General features: G+C 41.4%; 1 protein-coding gene across 3 annotated transcripts in view; it reads left to right on the top strand.

Moving 5' to 3' along the window:
• Positions 1 to 18,689, top strand: part of RUFY4 (RUN and FYVE domain containing 4) — a 29,187-nt gene extending 10,498 nt beyond the window's left edge. For 2 of the 3 annotated variants that reach the window (XM_081935981.1, XM_081935982.1), the window contains exons 6-13: positions 379 to 485; positions 2,015 to 2,158; positions 2,899 to 2,962; positions 5,123 to 7,105; positions 7,771 to 7,877; positions 10,188 to 10,331; positions 14,152 to 14,283; positions 17,203 to 18,689. In XM_081935981.1, coding sequence (XP_081792107.1) covers positions 379 to 485; positions 2,015 to 2,158; positions 2,899 to 2,962; positions 5,123 to 7,105; positions 7,771 to 7,877; positions 10,188 to 10,331; positions 14,152 to 14,283; positions 17,203 to 17,305 — 2,784 coding nt within the window. In that variant the 3' untranslated portion in view covers positions 17,306 to 18,689. Of the gene's footprint in view, positions 1 to 378; positions 486 to 2,014; positions 2,159 to 2,898; positions 2,963 to 5,122; positions 7,106 to 7,770; positions 7,878 to 10,187; positions 10,332 to 14,151; positions 14,284 to 17,202 lie in introns of those variants that run through there. The other variant, XM_081935983.1, reaches the window with a different exon arrangement.
• Positions 18,690 to 25,138: the final 6,449 nt, after the last annotated feature.

Raw genomic sequence — 25,138 nt, 5'->3', positions numbered from 1 at the left:
GAGGACCGACCCCTGTGGCACTCCACACGTGAGCGGCCTCAGGGTCGATCTCTGCTCTCCCGCCAACACACATTGCGTCCGACCGGAGAGGAAGGAGGAGAACCACCGCAAAACGGTGCCCCTCACCCCCATCCCCTCCAGATGACGCAATAGGATAATATGGGTTGATTTGCACCAAGACTAGGACATTGGCACAATTGATCATTGCAGTGGAAGCAAGTGGGAAAGATAAATTACAGGGAACTTAGAAGAAGATGTAAACCAAGTTGGATAGCCTAGAAGGAGTGTATAAATAAAAACATTTAGCAAATAGGGCAATTTAAGGAGTTCTTTACTACTTTGGTCTTTTGTTGGAACATAAATTTGTTTCTTTGATAGCTGAAAACTGCTGTGGGGAAAGGCCGTGCTTTCATCCGCTACTGCCTGGTCCATCAACTGTTAGCTGAGACCTTGCAGCTCTGCTTCATGGAACCAGAAGTCACCAGGTGAGAACTTTTCCTTGCAAGTATTTGGTACAGGTTTGGAAGCAGCTTGATCTCTGTATTGCACCACATCAACCGTGTTGGAGAGTTAGGCTGATTTATTTCTGGTTGAGGTACAGAGCAGACAAAGCTACTGTAAAATTTGACTGCCCACGTTGATGAGAGTTCTTCCTCCATCTATTTTCCAGATTGCCGACTTTTAAAACCTGTAAGAAAATGCCAGTCCAGTGATTTTACAAGACTTGTCATAAATCCCCTTTTGTACAATTTTTAAAAATTAAAGGGTGTCAAATTGACAAGATTTAATAAAGGCTCCTTATTTGTTTTTGCCACTCTTGTTTTCTCCCATTTGGTGTGGAGTGCAGGTGATGAGATTTTTGTTGTTGCAGAGACTGTGGTAGTGAGGATACTGGTACAGGTACTCTTCGTCTCAGCATTTCAACTCAACTCAAATAAAGTTAGAAACCAAATTGCTTCTGAGGTTTTATGGGGTGAAAAGCAGGGCAGAATGGAAATGCTTCTAGAGAATTCCCTAACTATCTTCACAGGGAAAACTTTTTAAAAACTAAAAGGTGGGATCAGAACAAAGAAACAGCTAGTGCCAAGATAACAATTACTTTTGAATTAAATGAATTATACTTAAATGCTATTATTTACCGTATTTTTCGGAGTATAAGACACACCAGAGTATAAGAAGCACCAGAGTATAAGAAGCACCAGAGTATAAGAAGCACCAAGGTTTTGAAGAGGCAAATTAAAAAAAAGTTTTTGCACTCTGCAAACCTCCCCAAAATGACCCGTTTTTTGCCAAAATGGGCCCGTTTCCCCCCCCCCAAAGAAGGCATGAATAGCCTTTAGGGGGCCCAAAATGAACAAAAAACAGCCAGTTTTTCATGAAAACGGGTCCTTTTTTGTAAAAAAAAAATGCATGCATAGCCTTTAGGAGGCTTATAGAGTGCTCCTGGGGGCTGGGTGGGGGGCAAAATGGAGCAAAAAACCACCCATTTTTTACTCATTTCTGCCTTCCCCAGCCCCCAGGAGCTCTCTGAAAGCCTTCTACAGGCTCTGCACGGCCATTTTGGTGAAGGCGGCAGGGTTTCGGAAAGCAAAAAATGCTGTATTCAGTGTTTAAGACGCACCCAGATTTTCAGCCTCTTTTTTGAGGGAAAAGGGTGCGTCTTATACTCCGAAAAATACAAGTTAATACAATCAAGAATGAATGAATGAATGTAATTTTTAGATAGGCTTTGAGAATCTCACTAATGATTTTAGCTCTCTTGCTTTTTGCCCTGGGCCTCGATACAATGTTAACCCCGATTTAGAAGCACGATTCTTGGTTGATAGAGTTAAGGGAACGATAGATGTACGTTAACGGTATTAGCATCTCTTGCATTCTCAAGGTTCATGATACATAGGTGGTCCCCCGCCTTCTAAGACAGTTATCTTTGTTTGGCTCTGATCCATGGTGGGAATGAAATGGAGGTAACATGGGCAGCTGGGAGTTAGTATGCTCTGTGGTTTGTTCTTTGCAGTGAGTGGTACTATGCACGTAGTCCCTTCTTGGACGAAAAGCTACGGAGAGAAATTTTGAGCTCCCTCTATGAGTTGGATGGCATTGCCTTCCACCTGGCCCTCCGCAGAGAAGATTTGGATGCTGCATGGCCCACAGTCTCAGAGTGAGTAACAAGACGCAAGCCTTCCCAAATGTGAGGAACTAGAGATCCACAGTTAGCCACTTCACACTGATATTTCTGAATAAGGCATCTTGGAGCAATATAAGGGAACAGTTCTGTGGCTTATTATTCAAGTACCTATGCTATGTACTGTGGGATGTATATTCCTCCAACCTTCAAAATGCTGCCATAAGAAGCATATATTTTTGATAGGACAGCTGCCCTGGAAATTATAATCGGGCTTTAGCTATTGTGTTCTTTATTTACAAATATGCTTCTCTAGTATTATAACATTTATGTTTTTCTTTTCTTTCCTCCTTCATCATCGTTCTCCACAACTTTACAAGATTAGTTCTCCATATTCAGGTGCATGTACTTTTTCTGCTAGTGAAACCTCAGACTCTGTGAAACTTGCACAAATTCTTAAATGTTCTTGTGGACTGTTTGCAGTCCCTTTATGCAATAGTCCACAATGCTCTTGTGTATGCATCCTTTCTACCCTTCTCACAGACTTAAGCCATGTCATAATCTGTAATGCTCTCTACGTGGTAGTCGTGAAGAATCTATGAAAGAAAATATCAGACATTGCAGTTTAGCCATTTCTGGAGGATCACAATTCAAACTGACTTCAAGTAGCTTATCTTGAGAGATCTCCTCCAGAAATGTTATGAAACAGAGCATGAATAGATTAGATCCAGAAGTCAACAGTTTCCTTCTTGATCTATTACTGTTATTTTTCCTAGAGTTTTGCCACAATTTTCTCCCAGAGCTATACAGTACACCCAATCAGAGGATGGATTGTTTAAGGTACACAGTTTATTTATTTAATCTTTCTTCTATCATGGGCTCCAAGTGTAATCAATGACCAAACCTCACCTGCTTTCCTTCAGTAAACAAGTAGGTCTTGAGGCTATACCAGTTTTTCCTCTGCCTCCTTTATACATGCAATTTTTTTTCCTGCCAGAAGATACCAACAATGGTTTGGATTCTTGGTTGATCCCAGGATTTTTGTTGTACTATTAAAAGAAAGAAACTTAGAAATTTCCACATAATTCCCCACAAAAGTGATTATGGACTCAAGGACAAAAATTCATAAATTGCTTTGTGAATCTTTTGGTTGAGATGCTACCTATTCATTTTCACAATAAATAAATAATATGCATGATGTATATTACATTCAGAGTTAGAATTTCAGGAACAGGCTTTCAAAAGTTCAAATTAGATCACTTATTCCATTACTAGAGTCACAGTGGCACAGTGGTTAGAATGCAGTATTGCAGGCTACTTCTGCTGGCTGCCAGCTGTTCAGCAGTTCGATTCTTACCAGCTCAAGGTTGACTCAGCGGTCCATCCTTCCGAGGTAAGTAAAATAAAGACCCAGATTGTTGGGGGCAATATGCTGTCTTCTGTAAACCACTCTAAATGCTATTGCTATTTCCCATAAAAGATAAACTTACAGCCATTTTTCCCAATCTGGTGTCCTGTAGAAATGATTGGAACAATTCCCAAAATTCCAGACAATCCTTTTTCTTATGTGAATAAAAAGGCAAACATTTAGAAAAAGTTACAAATTCATTTTTGTAATTAAGGGAAGAAGTAACGGAGATATCATGGCTTCTGTAATCAGTATCTCTCCTAGCCATCTTCTTTCCCATTCTATTTTTGCAACATCGGCTTTGTAGAGTTCATCCCGAGAGAGGAAAATGAGTGTTCAAGCATAGTGAGAGTATAGGAAGTCCTCGATGTACGACCACAATTGAGCCCAAAATTCAAGTTGCTAAGTGAGATATTTGTTAAGTGAGTTTTGCCCCATTTTACAACTTTTCTTGCCGTAGTTGGTAAGTGAATCATTGCAGTTGTTAAAGTTAGAAGCCTGATTGTTAAGGAAATCTGGCTTCCCCGTTGACTTTGCTTGTCAGAAGGTCACAAAAGTTGATCACATAACCCTGGGACACCGCAACCGTCATAAATATGAACCAGTTGCCAAGCGCCTGAATTTTGATCACATGACCACGGGGATGCTGCAACGGTTGTAAGTGTGAAAAAACGGTCATAAGTCACTTTTTTCAGTGCAAAGGCACAAAGTTTTTGTAACTTTGAATGATCACTAAATGTACTGTTGTAAGTTGAGGACTATCTGTAGTTGCAAATTGCTCTGCAAATGTGTACTTCTTTACAGTAATCCTTAAACAAGAAAGCAGACAGACAGGACTTTCTGTTCAGAAAGAGAACCAATAGAGCAAATTGTCACAGAGTCAGAGTAGACAGGTTTATTCAGTGGTGGGATCCTCCCGGTTTAACAACCGGTTCGGTGATCACGTGAAATTTGAGATTTCGCTGCGTGCACATGCACAGTTCACTTCTGGGTTTCTTTGGAGGAGTAACATAGCTGATTCTCTGCTGCATGAATCAGCTGAAAAAATAAAGGTAGAAAAATAGCGTGAGCTGCCAGCTGGGCCCATCTGATCGTCGGGGCAAACTGATTCTCTCCCAGCTAATCACCAGAGCAACCAGTTCACCCGAACCGGTAGAATCCCGCCCCTGGGTTTACTGCAAATAAAAATGGAGATAGGTTGCAAAATCTTGGCTGTGTGTATCTTGGCCCTCATTTATCAGTATGTATGTTATCCATTGTATTTGATCCTCTTTCTTGCTGGTCTTGGTTTAATGGGGAAGATGATAATTGTTTATTTGATATTACTTTTTATTCATTTATGAAACCTATTTAAACGGCTGCCCAAATCGTGCATGGCAATTCCAGGCAGCTTACGCTACAAAATATGCCCATCTGTTCTTGATCTGCAATATTTTGGAAAAATCCCTTTTTTGTTCCCAGGCTAAGAGAATTCCATCACACTCTGTTTATGAATATGCGCATTGCTTTGGCGACCGTAACTTGAAATCTTTGAGTATTTCTCTTAGGGTAGTAATGTCATCTCGCACCAAATATTTATTCATTAATCCTAGGTTGGAAACACAAGCCAAGAACACGGGCTTCATCAAGGAAGCACCTTCGTACAAAGGAGCAGGCTCAGAACGATGGATGTTGTTCCTGATTCAAGGGTAGATGATCAGTCAAGACCTGGGCCGGAACAGCCATTGGAGAAATGGATCGGAGTCTGGAGAAGCAGAAAGAACAGTCTCTTGCAGATGGGTTCCCTTCTGAAACTGAATCCCTTTATGGAAAGGTATGTCCAGAGTCCACCTTCTGGCAAGGAGCAGAAGAGGGCTGATGGTGAATTGCAGGTCCATTTGGAAAAGGAGCAGCTAGGCAACGTGTCTTCCATCCAAGGAGTATGTTATCCTCAACCCAAACACTCCCTCTGCAGGAAAGTAGATGGGATAACCGAAGGTGACAGCATACAGAAACAAGAATGCTTGAGAACATTAATAGGGGAGTTGAGCGTTCTGCAGCAAAAGTTAGCCTTGCAACAAGAAGAAAACACATCTCTAAAGCAAACTCTCTCTAAAGAGAACCGCTCTCTAAAAGAAGAGCTGACAAAGTATGAAGAACAACAGAAAGAGAAAATGGGCGAGCAGGAAAAACAGCAGCAGGAATTGGCCAAGGTAGTAAAAGCACTCAGAGAAGCAGAATGTAAGATTGCCAGTTTGACTGAGGAATGTCAAGAGGCCTGGGCCAAGAAGGATGGTGCTGAGAAGGCTCTCAAAGAGGCCGAACAGAGACTGAGTACTCAGGAGGCAGAGAGGAGACAGCATCTGGCACATATGGAGGCCCAAGAATTGAGGCAACAGCAACTGATTTCTCAATGTCGGGGGCTGCAGGAGAAATTAAAAGTATCTGAAAAGAGCCTGGAGAGGTGGGAAGAACATGTAGCGGCCATGAAGAGCCAACATGGCCAACTGGAAACAGTCAAGGAGCTGACAGAAGAGAAATGCTGCAGGGCGATGGAAAGAGAAGACCATTCAACCATGCAAGAAATAGATCCGCTGAAGGAGAAACTAGAGAGGAGTTTGGCTGAAGTAAAGACTTTAGAAAAAGAGAAAGAGATTCTTATGGAAACTTTTGTGTCTCAAGAACAAAGTCTGGTGCTTTCCAAGCTTGAAATGAAAGACCTTCAGAAAGAGCTGCTGGTGTGTCAGGAGCAACTTGTCACCCTCCAAGTGTCTCTGGAGAAGCAGGAAAAGGCCCTGAGGGACCACGAGAAAGCAGCCCTGAGTTTGCAAAGAGAGTTGAATGACCAATCTGCCTGCCTAAAGGAAAGCTTGGAGAAAAACACAATCCTGGAAGCCCAGTTAGAGGAAATGGCCAGCAAAAAGTTCCAGCTGGAAGCAGAAACTCTTGAGGATCAGAGAAGATGGGAAAGAACTTTGCAGACGCTCACAGGCCAGCTAAATTCTTTCGAAAAAGAAGTAGTCAGGCTTCAAGAGGACAAGCAACAGCTCCAGGCCACCCTGCAACAAGCCCTTGAAGAAAGAGAAGTCTTGGTAAAACAGGCAGAAAGTACTACCACTAGTCTGAAAGGGCAGACTCAGGAGATGGCATGGCTTCGAAGCGAGCTGGAGACATTGAAGGCCACCAGCCAAACTCTACAGAAAACCCAGCAGGAGAAAAGTGAGAGCATCGCTTCCACCCTAAGAGAGAAGTGCCAGAAGCTGAAAAATCAAGTAGAGCAGCTGCGGCTGGAGAAAATGCAAACCACCAATAGAGCAAAGCAGCTGAGTGAGGAACTGGAGCAATGCTGGAAGTGGCCCACAGAAGATGCTGTTCTGCAGATAGCATCAGTTTCTTCCATCACAATGACACATCTAGCATATGAGAGCAAAAGCAAGGAAGCCAGGGCTCCTGTCAAGGAGAGAGACATTGCCACAGAGGGAATAGCAAGATCACCTCTGACAATGAAAAAGATTCAGACTGAGGTGCTTCAGCATTTGGATGGACCTGTAAAGACGGGTGACAGTGCCACACAGAGAATTGAAGTGCATGAGAAGGTAGGTGCCTATTATTCTATGACAGCCAAGGAATAGGATATCACCAACAACCCTGAGGATGATTCCACATGTAATTGATATTTATCTTTTTAAATAAGATAAGATCCATTGCAAGCCTTAGAGTAAAAAAAAAACCTATAAGGAACTGACATGTCTTTACTAAAGGATTCCTAGATGTCATGCATTGTTAAGGATACTAACTCTGTTAGATATCACTAGGAATACTTATAGAGTGAAAACAGAGCTTCAGTGGGGGGATGCCGTATGTTTATTTCTAGAAAATTAAAGGGATTTTGCCAGTTTTCTGGAAAATTAGCTCCTTTTGGTATGCATAGAGGTCACAGACTTTACCAGAATGGAAGAGTTTTAAGAGAGTTTTGCTGTAAAGCTAATGCAAAATGAAGCTGACTTGGAGATGGGGGCAAAAGCCACAGTTCTCTGCATTTTGGTGGAATGGAAGTCAGCAGGTAGCAATTACATGATTGAAGAATTTGAGAGTTCAAAATCAAGTCTTAATTGGCAAAAAACAACAACCTTGAGCTACTAGTACTGCTAGAGCCGACATCTTGACAATAATCCTTATTCCCGGGAGATGGGTGTATATACTCTCTGTCTGATAGTCACTGATCTTCTGCTGTGCTTTCTTGTCATCCTTGATTTCTCAGAGTCTAGCTGACCATTTGGATAAAATGACAGAAGATGTCCGGCAAGCAAAAAAAATGTTAATAGCCAAGGATAAAACAATAAGTCATCTCATGGAGCAGCTGAACCGGTGAGAGCATGAACCCCTTATATTTAAAGCTATATTTAGGGAACTGGCCATAGCTCAGTGACAGAGCACATGTCTTGCATTCAGAGCTCAAGGTTCAAACCATGGCATCTTCAAGTCATGCTTGAAGAAAACAGCTTTGTCTAAAATATCAGAGATGTATTACTAGTCCCTGCAAACAGTACCAAGGGGCTGTAGATCAAAAGGTGTGACTGGGCGTGAGGCACTCCCTTATATGCCTCATCATTATGAAACATAAAGAGCAGTGAGCTTTCTCACCAATCAGGTACTTCTCATTTTCATCCCACTTATATTTTGCAAAATAAATTTAAAATCTCCGTGTTGATGTTTTATAAAGCTTTCTAATAATGCATTTCATTTGCTTTAAATGGTAAGGACACAAACACAAGTTCCGGTATAGTGAGCCTGAAACTGTGAGACACAATCTCATTGGACAGTGGGCTGCTACCAGTGAAAAGAAGGCCATCAGCAATGATCAATGTAGACTAAATGAAATGATATGTCTTGGCATGTCTATTTGCTGTTTGATTCTTGTAATGGAGTGGGATCACAAAGGTCACAGCAATAGGCATTCAGCAGTCTAAAACACTAGAATAGATTCTAAACCAAGGCTTAAACTGCTCTAGTAGCATTTCTTCTTGCTTCTAAACTACAGCAGGGAACCTATATGATCCATCAAATATTATTGAAGTACAACCTCTGGTAGCTGGTCAGTATCTATCTATATAAAAACGTGTGTGTATGTTTGTGTCAGTGACGTGCAGTCAGGGGAGGCAGGGGAGGCAGAGCCTCACCGCTCTCATCATGAAAATAAAGGCCGCAAAAGTGGCTGGGAGAGGCACACGGCTTGGTTTAGCCTCCCTGGACATCGCAGCAGCAGCCCCAAGTGCGCCGGTCTCGCCATTTTTTGCATCGGGCGAGCCCGGAATCCTTGCAAGGGGAATGGGACCACATGTGCAGGAGGCTCCTCAGCGTCACCCTCAGATCAGCTCAGCCGCGGTCCCCTTCATGTTGGCTCAGGAAGGAGGGGAATGGGACCACGTGTGCAGGGGAAGGGGACTGCGGCTGTGCTAATCTGAAGCTGTATGCTGAGGAGCCTCCTGAACACGTGGACCCATTCCCCTTGCAAGGATCCCGGGCTTGCCCGATGCAAAAAATGCCTAGGTAACATCATCAGTGCTAGAAGGAAGGGGGGTGGAAGGAGGAGAAAGGAGAAGTTTCTCTTCTCAGAAATGTCTTCTCAGTGAAGCTGTGGCAGCCTGCCTGTCCCTTTCTGACATTTCTGAGAAAAGAAACTTTCTCCTCCTTCCTCCCCCCCCCCCACTCCCTTCTAGCACTGATGATGTTACCTAGGCATTTTTTCCATCGGGCAAGCCCGGGATCCTTGCAAGGAGAATGGGACCACGTGTGCAGGAGGCTCCTCAACGCCAGCCTCAGATCAGCGCAGCCATGGTCCTCTTCATGTTGGCTCAGGGAGGAGGGGAATGGGACCACGTGTGCAGGGGGAAGGGGACCGCGGCTCCCGCTGATCTGAGGCTGGCATTGAGGAACCTCTTGCACACATGATCCCATTCCCCTTGCAAGGATCCGGGCTCGCCCGATGCAAAAAATGCCTAGGTAACATCATCAGTGCTAGAAGGGAGTGGGAGGGGGGAGGAGGGGATAGGAGAAGTTTCTCTTCTCAGAAATGTCTTCTCAGTGGAGCTGTGGCAGCCTGCCTGCCCCTTTCTGACATTTCTGAGAAGAGAAACTTCTCCAGTCGGGCTGCGCCCGTGCAATCGGAGCAACCACGCGGTTTGATGACGTCACCAGCCTCACCAGCCATAAACCTCACCGCACGTCACTGGTTTGTGTGTGCCCATGTGTGTTCCAGCATAACTCTGGAACGCCTCGAGCAATTTCAATCAAATTTGGTACATAGATGACTTACCCTCTGGAAAAAAATACTGTGGGGGTAAGGCACCCCTAACACCCCTCGGGTTGTGTGTTCTGTTAAGATACAGCCTGTTGTGCCCTACTGCCATACTGACTTCTACTGTTCAGCGCAGTGGAGTTGCCATGGTAACTAATAATGAGGGAGATGCTGGGAGCTACCACCTCTGCTACATATCACTAGGATTACCTATGGAATGAAAAGAAGGAATCACAGGGGGATGCTGTGTGGAAAATCCATAGGTTTCCTCTCTCTACTGGAAAGAGATTCAAAGCACTTTTTGGGAAGGAACCATGGAGCATTCCACAGCTCTGATATTCAGACCCTGAGTTACACGAGAACTTTCTTTTCCTGCTTAGCTTGCAGCAAGAAAAGGAACAATTACAACTTTTGCTGGAGAAAAACTGCCAGGAATCGAAGGAGAAGGAGAAATTGAAAGAGGATCTGTCGGAACAGGGAGTGCTCATCAGCAATATGAAAATCAAACTTTTGGAATTACTGCAGTGAGTAAAGGGAGCCCAACAGGAATAGATATTGGTTTTCTTCCATGTTATTTTAGCTTTGGAAATGCATACTTTGCGGGAGGTGGGGGGGGGAAGTGAAGCATACTACATACATTACAGGCCAGGAAGGCTCAAATGTTGCCCTTGGACACTTCTTCCAGTGTATCTAAAGTAATCAATGAAACTTTAAAAGTATGTAGGTCCTCATTTAGAATTAGCTTCGCAAGATCCCGAGGAGATTCCTCCAGTTTTTAGCTAATTCCGTTTAATTAAATAAGGTTGCTACCAAGGGGTTGGAGGATGGCACCAAGGGTCAATTTTCTCTATTTGTCCTGGAGCTCCAATTATTTTTTTTAAATCTCTAGGTTATGATCAGACGCATGATTAGTTTTACTTTACTATTTGCATTAAGAAAACAATATATAGGAAATATTAACCCAATATAAGAAAATCATTTAAATAATAGTAAACAAATGAATTCAGTGGAATGACTCTCCCTGTGTGCTGAGAGGCTTGCTGAGAGATAAAAGGAGGCTTGCTCCTTAAAAATGCACTATATCTCAAAAGCAGGGGTGAAATTCAGCAGGTTCTGACAGGTTCTGGAGAACCGGTAGCGGATATTTTGAGTAGTTTGGAGAACCAGCAAATACCACCTCTGGCTGGCCCCAGATTGGGGTGGGAATGGAGATTTTGCAATACCATTCCCCTGCTACGCCCACTAAGCCACGCCCACAGAACCGGTAGTAAAAAAAAATTGAATTTCACCACTGCTTAAAAGTACAGGACATAGTGAAACAAAATAACTGTACCCCTTCCCTAATAAAAATGACCACAGAACATAGGCTCTCTGCCAGAGTCTCATATAACAGATCCGTTCAGTCTCTTCTCTGTCTGCTGGATCTCATCCTTCCATCTGGCTGATCTGAATCCAGCTTACTTATCCTCCTCTCTATTCTTTTACCTCAGTTGAATTTCTTGACTTGCAAGGTGCATGCAGTGGAATTCCTTTGGTCTCCAGTGTTTTCATGCTGCCTTATTTCCAAGTATGTCCTGGACCTTTATTTCCTTAGTGTCAAATTTAAATTTTTCCTGTACGTTCTCTATTGGTGAACCCGTACACTATACTTTTGCCCTAGAAATAGAGTTTTAAAAAAACCTGATGGAAACCAGTAAAAACGGCAAATGGAGCCCATTTAGATCTTGTGGCATGTTTTTCTATCGTATGATAGAGTACAAGGCCATTATCCACTACAGAACAGATGGGCCTACTTATTTGTCTCTGACAGGATATTTTCTGCATCCAGATAATGAATGTCATTGTTTCCATTACAAATGCCTGACAATGATTATAAATGATTATATGCTGTCAGATTAGCATTGATTTTTATAATCACACAGATAGATTTTTCTCCATGACAATCTGCCCCTAAACTAATCCTTCAAGCTTTCCAACGATGCATTCTGTTGCCTCTGTAACTGAGTCAAGCCACCTTATAGTTGACTATCCTTTTTTTCCTCTGTTCTTTCCCAGCCCTATCACAGAGGTAGACCTTCATAGTACCTGGCATTGCTTTTACAAATAGCGATTCAGATCCCAATTAGATGATAATTAGCCAGCTCATCTTTGCTACTACTGTTTTCTTGAGGATGAGAAAAATGATAAAGTCAACTATTAGGAATCTGAGCTAATTCAAAAAAAGGGGGAGAACATGAGGGTAAAATTGGCACCCTCTAAACAGAATTCTTTTTAATCAGCTCTGGGGAATAGATTTACCTCATGGTGCCTTTCAGATTTTGGCTGGTGAAACTATTCATATATCTCTGAACCAAGTTAGGAGGAGATGATAATGGGGGAAGATGATCAGCATCCACTTAAAAAGAGTTGGGACAGAGAGATGTTCTTCTTTAGTAAAGGCATTGATGTGACTCCCTGATACCACGGCAATGTAGCATTCCTTTTGACAGGCTGAAGACTATGTTCTCACTGTGACTGCTCTCCAGAAGGTAGCAGAGTTATTTGATCTTGCTGTTATTTATTTCCAAGCAGTTTTTATGGTAATTTTCTTTTTGGCCTGCTAAGGGAGATTGTATTGCCTTTCCTATTAGTCTCTCTGAAATAGGAGGTCCATGAGAAAACTCTCTTGTGAAGCTGGAGATACAACAATCAGTGCTCTCCTTGCACAGATACATTCATAGTCCAACCTGTGTTTTGACCTGTGAAGATCAAATTGATGTCATTTTGTACTGGCAGAGGACAATATCCACTGACAGGTCTGCTGTATTGTATGAAGCCATTTTCAACCAGGTGTTCTGTAATAATGAATGACCGATTTTGCCAAGCTAGTTCAGATTTCAAGGTCCCGGCCGATGACATATTCATTGTCCCTGAGTTACCTTATGCAACTTGATATATTGTTGATAGAGAATTAGCAGCGCTAAAAGGGAGGGGGAAAAATTTATCATTAGTTTGATTATTATGCAAGCTTCCTAGTTAGTCACTGAAGAAAGCATAAACCAGAAACTTAGCCGATACTGGATCAATGCATACAGTTTGACTAGAGCCTCATTATTTAATCTAAGAAAACTTTAAAGAGTTGGGTATGTTTAGTCTAAACTGGTTACATGCTGATAAATATTTTAAAAGCTATTAAATAGGTAATAGAGAAAAAATGTTCTGTTGCTCCAGAAGGTAATAAGCAACCCCAAAATTATAAGCAACCCCAAAATTACAGGTTATAAGCAGTGGTGGGCTGCTACCAGTTCGGACTGGTTTTGGCAAACTGGTAGTTCCAAAGATCAGCTGGCCCCACCCACCCTATCCTGTCCTATATTTCTTTCTTTCTGGCTCAGCTGATTCGCGCTGTTGATTTCCACGCCTCCGCTGCTCTACTTACCGGGACTGCCTTAGAAGGTAAGCAGCTAAGCTTCAAATTGCTGTATTTTGAACTCTGCGCGTTAGGCATGCGTGTTAGGCATGTGCGCAAAGCACAGGGTCACCGAACCAGCCAGTTGCACCCCACCACTGGTTATAAGCAAATGTTTTTGACTAGAGGTTTTTCAACAGTACAAACTGCTGGATAATGGAGCGTATTTGCTCAGAAGATGGACGATGTTGGTTAAGGAAAAGACAACCAAAAACTGCTTGCCTGTATGTCATATTTAGAACAATTCCTCGTCCCTTTGTCTAAAAAAAAAAGCTAATTCTAACATTGACAGACAACACCTTTCAAAAGGCCATCACTGAAAATTAAGTGCATTCCTTATTCTAGTGTTGAATGGTAGTTCTTTTAGTCAGCCCTCGTATCCAAAATATCTACAATTCATGATAGATGCCATCTATCGGGAAGAAAATATATATATAATCATTTTAGCATGCAAGGGTTAATCCAAAATTGTATTAAAAATCCTTTTGGAGTTGGCCCAAAATGTGACCCTAAAAGGACAAGGCCAAACCATTTGAACCAGAAGACTATTGTAGCTGGATCTTGGTTAAACATTTTCTGAGACATTCAAATACACACAAAGCAAACCTTCTGTTGTAGCCAGTCATTTTAAGATTATAGAAAAACAAATTTGCTGCTGTATAAAATTACCCTCCTTTGATATTCAGGTTTCTTATGCCAGAGGTCATGTAAATCAATTTCATCAACTTCCTCTAAAAAGGAAGTTACAGTAGATTCCTCTAAAACCTCCAACCACTGAGGTACTTAAAAAAACAGCAATAGCATATGAACTGAACGAGCCAAATACAGACGTCTAAGTGGAACTGCCAAAAAGCATTTTGAAGTAAATTTAAAGTATTTTGCTGTGTGTATTTTAGGGAGAAGGATGCTTTGTGGCAGAAGACGGAAGGTATCACGTTGCCAGTTGTGAACGTTGCTCCTCAGAACACAGGGTTGTGCGCTCAGTGCAAAAAAGAGTTCAAGCTTATGTCACGCCGATACCAGTGCAGGTGACGTATTTATTTCCATCTATTACCAGTGGTGGGTTTCAAAAATTTTTAGAACCTCTTCTGTAGGTTTGGCCTGCTTTGTGGGAGTGGCTTGCCGGCCATGTGACCAGGTGGGAGTGGCTTGGCAGTCATCTGACTGGGTGGGCGTGACCAACTTGTAAAATGTGGTGAAACTCACTTAACAACGCTCTTGCTTAGCAACCAAAATGTTGGCTCAGAAACTCTGGCATTTGAAGCATGCAAGTCTTAAAGCTGTCAAGTTACAAGACCCTTGCACCCCTAACCCTTTAGAAAAAAAACTCACAGAGGTGTTCAACCTTGACAGCTTTAAGACTTGTGGACTTCAACTCCCAGAATTCCTCCTCTAGCTCTTCATCTTGATGATGTGCGGACGGGCGGGGGGAGGGAGCTGGAACTGGTTCTAAATGGCACTGTAGATTTGTGGAACCTCTTCTATAGAAGAGGTTAGAACTGGCAGGAACCCACCCCTCTCTATTACTAATTTTGATTTATAAAGACTACCAAATTCAGTTCTGATTATTGGTGCTTTACCCAGATATAATATCTACAAATGACTACAAAGTAAATATAACATGGGAACAAGCATACCATGATCAAAACAGATTTTGAGCTCTAAGTGGGCACATTACAACCTGTCCCAGAGCTTGGGGGAGGGAAAAAATGCCTCTGCCTACCAGCATCCATCGGTATTCATCTGGCTAGTGTCCTAGTCAGCTTCCGCACTTTAGCCTGATTCAGCATGAGCAGCTGATTGGCGGGTGAATCAGCCTGCTGGAATACCCCCAATCAGCTGTTCCCAGAGGTGAACTTTAGTAACAGGTTCACTGGTTGTGAGCACGCGGGGCCACTTTCGGTGTATAAGATGCACCCACATTTTCACACTCTTTTAATGGGGGGGAGTGTGTCTTACATCATTGCAGCTGCAGGGCTGCAATGCCCTTGACACACTGAGAAAAGAATGTAACCCTATATATATCAACCATACTCTAACTAATCCCCCCTCACATTTTATCCTGGAAAAAAGGTGGGAGACCTGAAGGCCCAATGTAAAAGATGGCTTCCAGGTCTGACACCAGAAAGTCCAGTTGCCTCTTGAAAAAAACACCTTTGGGACGTCATTAGGTACTTTCAACAGTTCAAGAGGTTGGCCATTCTTTTCCAGGAAATGGCAGAAAAGGGAAGTCTAAATTCTAGATGTTGCCATTTTCAGAAGCAGAGAAAACAAGTGTGATGAGAAATACCTCATGAGATAAAAACAGAGAGAGTTAACTTTAATCAGCTGGGCTTTATCGTACCACAATATTGTTTGCATACCACATCTTTTGCAGAAGCTCGCAGAACCTGGGGCAGCTGTGATGCCATCATATTTGTTTATCATGGGCCCATAGACATCTATTTATGATGTACTTTTACAATACACTTCATTGTTCCTTTGGCAGCTGTGCTAATCAGCCCAGGTCTATATGTGTTAATAGCTCTCTGACAGTAGACCTGTGTTTGAATAGTTCAAATAAAAGATTTGCTCACTGTTTGGCTAAAACTGTAAATTTTGTATCAAAGATCATCAGGAAAGGGATAAAAAAGGAAAGTGCTGATACTGTACAGCTTCTGCACAAATCTCTGGTGCATCCATGTTTGTAGTATGGTGTCCAGTTCTGTTCTCTGCACCTCTAAAGGGTTCTGTATTGTCACTTTGGAGAAAATGCAGCTAAGGGTCAATTAAAAAGAAGAGGTTAGAGTTACTCATCTGTGAAAGAAGGTTACATGATATAGAGGTGTGAAATGGCATCAAGGTAGACATTCCTCCCATCTCATAATACTATCTCCTACACTTACTCAGTTAAGAAGATTGACACAAGATTTAGGATACTGGAAAGGCACACTTTTTTTCCACATACCACTTAAACTGTGAACTTTGCTATCAGCAGTTGTGGTGTGCATGGGTTAGAATAGTTTTAAAAGAGATAAGCTAGTAAGATAGGTTTCTCAGTAGCTTGTGGTTATAATAGCTATACTTTATGCTTTGATTGTGGGTAGCAGGATGCCAGTTATTGGGAACACAAACCTGGCTTGTGAGCCTCAATTGGCATCTGAAATATTGGATTAAGCTTTGTATGATCATTCTAGCAGGACTCTTCAATGTTTATGTATTTGAGATTTACAGAGGTTCATGCTTTTTGAGGTAAGCTAAGGCAATTAATTGTATTAGACCTTTTTTGGTTATGGCCTGCTTCCCAGGGAGATAGAATAGAATAGAATAGAATAACAGAATTGGAAGGTACCTTGGAGGTCTTCTAGTCCAATGCAGAAGCCAGCCATTATCTACCAAAGAGGAGAGAGTCAAGCTATTCTCCAAAGCACCTGAGGGCAGAACAAGAAGCAACGGATGGAAACTAATTGAGGAGAGAAGGAATCTAGAACTAAGAAGAAATTTCCTGACAGTTAGAACAATTAACCAGTGGAACAACCTGCATCCAGAGGTTGTCAACTCTCCAACACTGGAAGTTTTAAAGAAGAGATTGGGTAATTCTTCCACTGGTTAATTGTTCTAACTGTCAGGAAATTTCTCCTTAGTTCTAGGTTGCCTCTCTCCTCAATTAGTTTCCATCCATTGCTTCTTGTCCGGCCCCCAGGTGCTTTGGAGAATAGATTGACTCTCTCCTCTTTGGTAGATAATGGCTGCCTTCTGCATTGGTGTATAAACTTCACTGTGCATAGTGTAAACCAAGAAACAAGATTAAATTGTGCTTCTCCTTGCTATTGTGTGAGCTAGAACAATTAGGCAGCATTACTGATGAAGCTGAACGTTCAGCCATGATTGTATCGTTTCCTTCAGATCAGAGAGAGATGGGCTGGGAATCAGGTCACCCAATTTGTCTTTCTCTTCCACTCCCACAGGTGGTGCAAGAACACTGTTTGTCATGCTTGTTCAGTGAGTGGTGGACACAAGGAGCGCTACTGCATAGCATGCTACCAGAAGAGAAATGGTCAGAACACATGATCCTTGCTCTCACCAAGTCATCCTGCACTACCCTGCCTCATTGCAAGCTCAGGTACCTGTCTGCGGGCTGGCTATGAGTGGATTTGAGATACCAGATCCAGAAGAATAAAAGCAAAGGGACTCTTGCGGTGATAAAAGAGATCTGCGTATCTCTGTTCAGATTAAGACTGAGCCTGAACAAAAAAAAACCAAAAATCACTGAAGTGGTATGGAGCATCCCCTATTTTTTAAACGATGCAACACTATTAATTGTTTGCTTTAATTGGTGTTTCAATGAGATATGAAGCCAGTCTGCCTTCAGCCCTTAGAGCAGTATATACTCTCCCAACCAGCCTACATAAGCAATAAAATATTAAACCATTTGGAAAGCAGAAGGCATTTGATCCGGACTAAGTAATAGAGAAACAAGTATGTACTTGTGATTCAGTCACTTGGAGCGATGCAATAGAGCAAGGGTCTCCAAACTGGGCAACTTTAAGACTTGTGGACTTCAATTCCCAGAATTCCTCAGCCAGTCATGGCCCAGGAAATTCTGGGAGTTGAAATCCACAAGTCTTAAAGTTGCCAAGTTTGGAGACCCCTGCAGCAGAGGCATGGAAGAGACTGAATTAATTTATTTTGGTATAGAATCAGCACTCTGAATATGTAGAAAGAAAAAAAGGGAACGTGGAAGGGAATGATCTCATGGGAAATACTTTATCCTCACTTCAAAACAGCAGTGCTAAGGTAAAAAGACAGAAGAGAGAATACTAGTGAATGTTTTGGCCACTGCAGAGTTTCTTCCAATCCCCACTTTTTGCTCTGCCCCATTCAGGGAACACTCAGATGTTGCTGACATACGTGTTCAATTTTCCCAAGTTGTCCTCTGTCATCTATTATTCCAGAACAAATCTGTTCAGGAGAAAGCGTTCAGGTTCTCACATAGCCCATGAAAAAGTTTTGCTTCAGTCTCCAATACTTGGTGCTGATAAGATTAGCTTGGTTACAACTCCCATGGTCTTCATCAGCCAGGACCATGTTGGCCTAGTGTTTTGGGATATATACGCAAGACCTCCGCTTATGGGAAGTTGATGTAAATTTAGCAGATATTTAAATTGTTAGTACAGAGTTAGAACACTTGCACAATTGGGAAAATGAACTAGGGGAATCGTGGCTAGGGAGGAGTCCCATTCTCTGAATAATAATTGTGTTACCAATTGGTACATAATATGTTTATTCTGGTGGAGGGGAGATATTGCCATTAGCTCTGGGAATCATAATTAGGCTGCATTCTTCTGCTCATCACACTAGAATGCAGATGGAAAGAGTCTTGCTCAGGAGAAACCTGTATACAATTGTATCACTAGTTATGTATTTGCTATGAAATTATGCTAAATATTTAAGAAATAAAATGTAATGAAAATCACTCGGCTGGTGTGTTGTAAATTCATATAGCACTTGTATCTTAGGTTGTTTCATAAGTGCCGTTTTAGAAATAGTGGGAAAGTTATTTCAACAGCACTGAAAAAGATTAAAGTTAATCCTGCTGCTCTACATATTATCATGAGTTGGCCCATTATTCATGCATTGCTTTCTATTGGATAAACGTGACTTTGTAGACCATAGACCCTTGTTTACCTGTACATCATTTTTCTATGACAAGCAATACATCAATCTGGGACTTCAGGCCCAATTGGTTAAATAATTTGGAAGTGAGTAGTAAGAAAGAGGAGATGAAACATGATTTGCCTCTAGCTTCTGTTTTCTGGCCTGGGATTAATGACCTGGGAAATCAGACTGTCTTTTTTTAAAAAATCAGATTTTCTCATGATAGCCTTATAAAGTTTAAGTATCTTCTAGAGCATGTCATTTTCATTTTCATATAATTAAATCTATGCAATGATAAAAAAAGCATAAGCCACAACAAACCAAAGTGCAATCAGCTAGCCCCCACATAAAACTGCACTAAAGAACATTTAATTAAACATTAAATCACTGCAAAAAAAATACCTTTTAGATTCAAAATATATTTTTGTACAGTAGAATCGACTTCCAAATCTAATACATCAGTTGAAGCCCAGTGAAGCTAATTGGACACAACTGAATTCTCTCCCTATCTCTCTCTCTCTCTCTCTCTCTCTTTTTTACAATGTCCTGAAGTTAAAACCCAAACTCTTGACTTCTTGAACCAGCAGCAAATTTTTATTTAGCAGTATTTATGGATAAAAGATGTAGTGGCTCAGTGACTTAAAATGCTGAGCTTGTCAATCAGAAAGGTCGACGGTTCGGACAGTGCTGGCTCTTCGGCTTTGAAATGGAGATGAGCACTGCCCCTTAGAGTCAGGAACAACTAACACATATGTGCAAGGAGAGCCTTCACCTTATGGATACTATACCAAAATTACACAGGTTAATACTATACTTTGGAGTAGACAAAGAGAAGCTTTATTTTCACCTAAGAATAGTATAATAAATGCATTTTAAAGTACTCCATAGATGGAACCTTCACACTTATTGTATTCTTTCATGATAATGTCATTATTCATTTTTATATTGGAGAGGATATAAGGAAAAGAGATTTTTTTTGCATTTATGGTGGTCTGGTAATATGGTACAGAAATTTAACCAGATTATTAATTATTATCTGTTCACAACAGTGTGAAGTAACAGCTGCCACTTCTTTGACATTGAGTTCTTCCCGAGAACCTAGAGTTCTAGGATGTCATAATGTATCGCCACAATATATGTGCAGATCCAAGCAGTGTGGCCTTTTGCAACTGACAGCTGGAAATTTTGTCAATGTGCAGATATTCTAAGTGCCGTCCATGTTATTTTCGTATGGCACCCAGTACTCTGATAACACTGGGACTACCATTGCTGGTTTATGCTATAATCTCAAGATCTCCTACTCGGGCAGAGATTGGACCAAGGCCCTTTCCAACTCTGCTTTTCTGTAATTTGTGTTCTGTATTCTGTAATCCTTAAATTTTGATTTTATTATTATGATTAGTCTCACAGTCAGCCTGGAAAGACTGGAAATGACATTTTTATCCACCTATCTAAATTATATAACCCGTTGGAAGTATATTAAAAGGGATTACATTAAGTCTTTGATTTTATAGAGTGTGGCCCAGTGGTGGGATTCAAATTTTTTTACTACTGGTTCTGTGGGTGTGACTTGGTGGGCATGGCATGGTGTTGCTTGGTGGGTGTGACTTGTTGGGCGTGGCAGGGGAGGGATACTGTAAAATCTCCATTCCCTCCCCACTCCAGCGGAAGGTTACTGCAAAATCCCCATTCCCTCCTGATCAGCTGGGACTCAGGAGGCAGAGAGAATAGATGGGGGTGGGCAGTCAGAGGTGGTATTTACCGGTTCTCCTAACTACTCAAAATTTCCACTACCAGTTCTCCAGGACTGGGCAAAACCTGCTGAATACCACCTCTGGTGTGGCCCCTGGCTTGTATGGAAAAGATAAAAAATGAAAATAAAAATTATTAGAGAAATAAGATATATTTTATGCTGATTAGTATTGATTTTATCTGCTTACAGGAGCTTACATTCCACTCATGTCCTAGGAAAATTCTAATGGCTTACAGTAAGAAGATTAAAAACATTTTTTAAAAATGATGGCTAAATTACAATAATACCCATGATGCTCAAGGAACATCCAAAGTATCATACAAAAATCACTCATAGCAAGAGTAACTTGAATTTCCAAGGCTCTGGAAAAGCCATGTTTCAGGGGCTTTTCTAAAAAACCAACTTGGGTAGCATCTAATTTTAAATCATGCCATTTACAAAAAAAACTGGGAATATATTTTTCTTGAAGAGTCAGACACACATCTCCATCATCTAAATAATTTCAGAATTACTATGAAAAATAAAAGTAACAAAAATCCAAATTGTATATTGTCATATTTATCTGTCTATATTGTGTGTGTGTGTGTGTATGCACACATACACATATATACATGGATTTGATTTACACACACGTGTGTATGTGCATCTCTCTGTCTCTCTCTCTCTCTCTCTTTCTGTCTGTCTCTCTCTCCGAATCAGCTGAGCTGAAAAACAGAGAGATAGATAGGTATGTAGGTAGGTAGGTAGGTAGGTAGGTAGGTAGGTAGGTAGGTAGGTAGATGATAGATAGATAGATAGATAGATAGATAGATAGATAGATGATAGATAGATAGATAGATAGATAGATAGATAGATAGATAGATAGATAGATAGATAGATGATAGATAGATAATGTATGTGTGTGTATATATACAGTGTTTTCACACACACACACACGTATAGGGGGGGGGAGATGGCACTGCACACCATAACAACTAGATACAAGGACAGTTTTTTCCATCACTCTGCCATCACTCTGCTAAACAATTAATTCCCACAATACTGTCAAATTATTTTCTAAGACTGTATTACTATTATTCTTCTCATCCTTCCTATTACCTATCTCCTCCCACTTATGACTATAACCATGTTGCTTGCATCGTTACGATTTATATTGTTTTATTTGTTTCTAGTATGATTTGATTGCTTATTAGTAACCTATGACTATCACTAAATGTTGTATCTTATGATTCTTTATGAATGTATTTTATTTTTCTTTATCTTTCTTTATGTACACTGAGAGGATATGCACCAAAGACAAACTCCTTGTGTGTCTAACCACCCTTGGCCAATAAAGAATTCTATTATATTCTATTCAAATCAGCAGTCTTCTCTATCAAGAATGTGGACTTTGAAAGATGGGTCAAAGAGGCCATTAAGTTTGAACAGCCCTCTCTCAACGAAGAGAGAGGGATACGACATCACCTATCTCCTGTTTAAGCACAGTAGTTTCAGGAGTTCCACACCCATTTGCATGATTCAGGTGACCTCTGAGGGCACAGTTAATCTTGAATTGGCCTCAGTGACTCTCAGAACAAGGGCTAACAACCAGATAACTGCAAGGAATATAAATCCTTCCATCTTCCCCCATTCAGTCAGAACTGAAGAAGCTTCTTGGATGAGAAGTGAAATGTCCTCAAGGAAAAACAAAGTTGCCTTTTGTAAAAGCCCCTTTGGGATCAGCCTTTATACCCTTTTAACAGTGGCTGGATGTGCAGAAATCATCAACTGAAGATTTCCATTGGTGAAGACTCAACTGCCAGAAGAATCGGGATGGGGAATCTAAGACTCTAGATGTTATAGGAGTTTGATTCCTATTAAGTCCCAAATTACCTGGCTAAGGATTAGGGCTGATGGGGGTTAGAATCTATCAATACCGAAAGGCTACAGCTTCTATATTCTCCCATTGAAAGTCTGATGGGACAAATAGAGCTGTATAAAGCAGGGTGGGAAGCAATCCTCAAACAGATTGTAGTTGGTGCTCAACAGTCTCTGCAAGAGATAAAATAGGCATCCATTGCATCCTTTATCTAGCTTTTTCTTGTCTAACTGGGCAATTAAGCAACTGAGTGCAATAGCCTAAGTTCTTAGCCAACTGTTTGTTCCCTCTGCAGGTTTCTGGTGCCATTGCAGAAGCTTCTTAATCTCTTAAGTAAGAGGCTACCAGAAGCTACTGGAAGGGAAGCACAATGTCTGAACACAAGAAGGGTTATGTGGGTAAACATACCAAAGATGTCATTGAACAAATCCTAGTTGCTAAGTTAGATAAATATGAGGCAACTACAGTACATTTATGTGTTGCAAATGAACATGAATGTGTTAAAAAAAAATCTTAAGAGAATGGGGATTTGTTTCTCTTTAGAAGGCACAGGATGGAAGTTGCATTCTTAGCAGGTAATATTTGGACAGAGGAGCTCCATTCTGCTGGAAAAAAAGAGAAAACATTATTTCTGTCAAGCTGTCTACCACCCAAGGGATGAGATGTCTCAGTGGCTAAGACGCTGAGCTTGTCGATCAGAAAGGTCAGCAGTTCGGTGGTTCAAATCACTAGTGCCGCATAACGGAGTGAGTTCCTGTTACTTGTCCCAGCTTCTGCCAATCTAGCAGTTCGAAAGCATGTAAAAATGCAACCTTTGGTGGGAAGGTAATAGCACTCTGCTGGCCACATGACCACTGAGACGTCTTCAGACAGGGCTGGGAACCAACCGATCTACCACCCATTAAAACTAAGCATGTATGTAGGAGGCCAGTATATAATTCATCACTGGTAGTTCTTAGCTTTGCCTAACCCTGGGAGATAGGGGGAGGTTGCACTCCAATCCATTGGTTGCCAAGCAGGCAGGCAGGCAGGCAAGATGTATTGTCTTCTTAGAAGGACATCCCCCTGAGTCTGACTTAGCACCAAGTGATTAGCTAAGCCAATAAATAGAAAATAATGCAACGAGCAAAGGAACAAACACTGCCAAAGCAATGATTAGATAAGCAGGGCTTGAGTCTGAGCCAAGGAAATAATGAGAAAACATCTCAGATAAGCTGCTCTCTGGTCCACATGAAGTTAAAGTGAAGAGTGTGGGAGCACATTCAGACTTGAAAGATTGCTGTCAGCTCTGCAAGATATTATATAGGTCAGGATTTTTTTTTTATTGTAAAGTTGTACTAACACAATCTTGGAAGTCTGAATCTGCTTCCCCCTCCGTCCCTTTATCTTTGAGAGATCTAAGAAGGAACTTGTCTAAGGTTACCGTTTTGCCAATGGAATGGAATGAATGGACCTTAGGGAAAGAGAGGAGGAGATGCTACCTAGGAAACCATCAAATAACTGAGGCAGGTGCTTGCAGTCATTTCATAATAGGAGGGAAAAAACTTAGGAAAGACCCACTCTAATCAATCATGCAATTGATCAAGTGGAAATGGGAAGTGTATGACTTCAGACTTGCAAGACTCTAGTAATGTAACCTTCTGTAGAGATTCTCAATCATCCAGAGGTCATTGTTGTCCCAAAGGTGCTTTTTCAGGAGGCAACTGGACTTTCTTGTTTTTTTCTTTTGAAGACATTTCGCTTCTCATCCAAGAAGCTTCCTCAGCTCTGACAGCCCTTCTATTCCCCACTATCCTTTCAGAGCTAAAAAAGCTTCTTGGATGAAAAGCGAAATGTCTTCAAAAGAAAAAAAAAATCAAGGAAGTCCAGCTGCCTCCTGAAAAAGCACCTTTGGGATAATGTAACCTTACAATTGAGGGGTGCAGTGGCTCAGTGGCTAAGATGCTGAGCTTGTCAATCAGAAGGTCGGCAGTTCAGTGGTTCGAATTCCTAATGCCACATAATGGAGTGAGCTCCCGTTACTTGTCCCAGCTTCTGCCAACTTAGCAGTTCAAAGGCACATAAAAATGCAAGTAGAAAAATGGGAACCACCTTTGGTGGGAAGGTAACAATATTCCATGTGCTTTCGGCATTTAGTCATGCCAGCCACATGATCACGAAGACATCTTTGGACAGCGCTGGCTCTTCAGCTTTGAAATGGAGATGAGCACCGCCCCCTAGAGTTGGGAACGACTAGCACATATGTGCGAGGGGAACCTTTGCCTTTAACCTTACAATAAAGTAGAATTAATTCATTTAGTTGTGCTTCCTGCCTGGTTTACCTGGGAGGGCTGATAGCCCCTTACTCAGGTTTCTTTTATCTGACTTTTCTTTTGGTACCAGCTCTGCAATTTGTCCCTCAAGGCCCTTCCTTCTTCATACAACATCTTTACAATATAGATCAGCACTATTGTGTGTGTGTTTGTTTGTTTTTTGTAACAGCTCTAGTAACTGAACCTTGTAAGTCTGAATGTGCTTTTTGCTGCCTCATCCTTCGAAATGAGTTCCAGATCAAAGCTACAAAACTCTAGACAACTAATAGATGGAAGTACAATTCTAACCGTAATTATTTGGTGCAATGATTATATAGGTTGTT

This window comes from Natrix helvetica (assembly GCF_964273705.1).
Source record: "Natrix helvetica genome assembly, chromosome: 1".
Taxonomy (NCBI): domain Eukaryota; kingdom Metazoa; phylum Chordata; class Lepidosauria; order Squamata; family Natricidae; genus Natrix; species Natrix helvetica.
The sequence above is the reverse complement of the archived record's forward strand: the minus strand, read 5'-3'. Positions and strand labels throughout refer to the sequence as shown.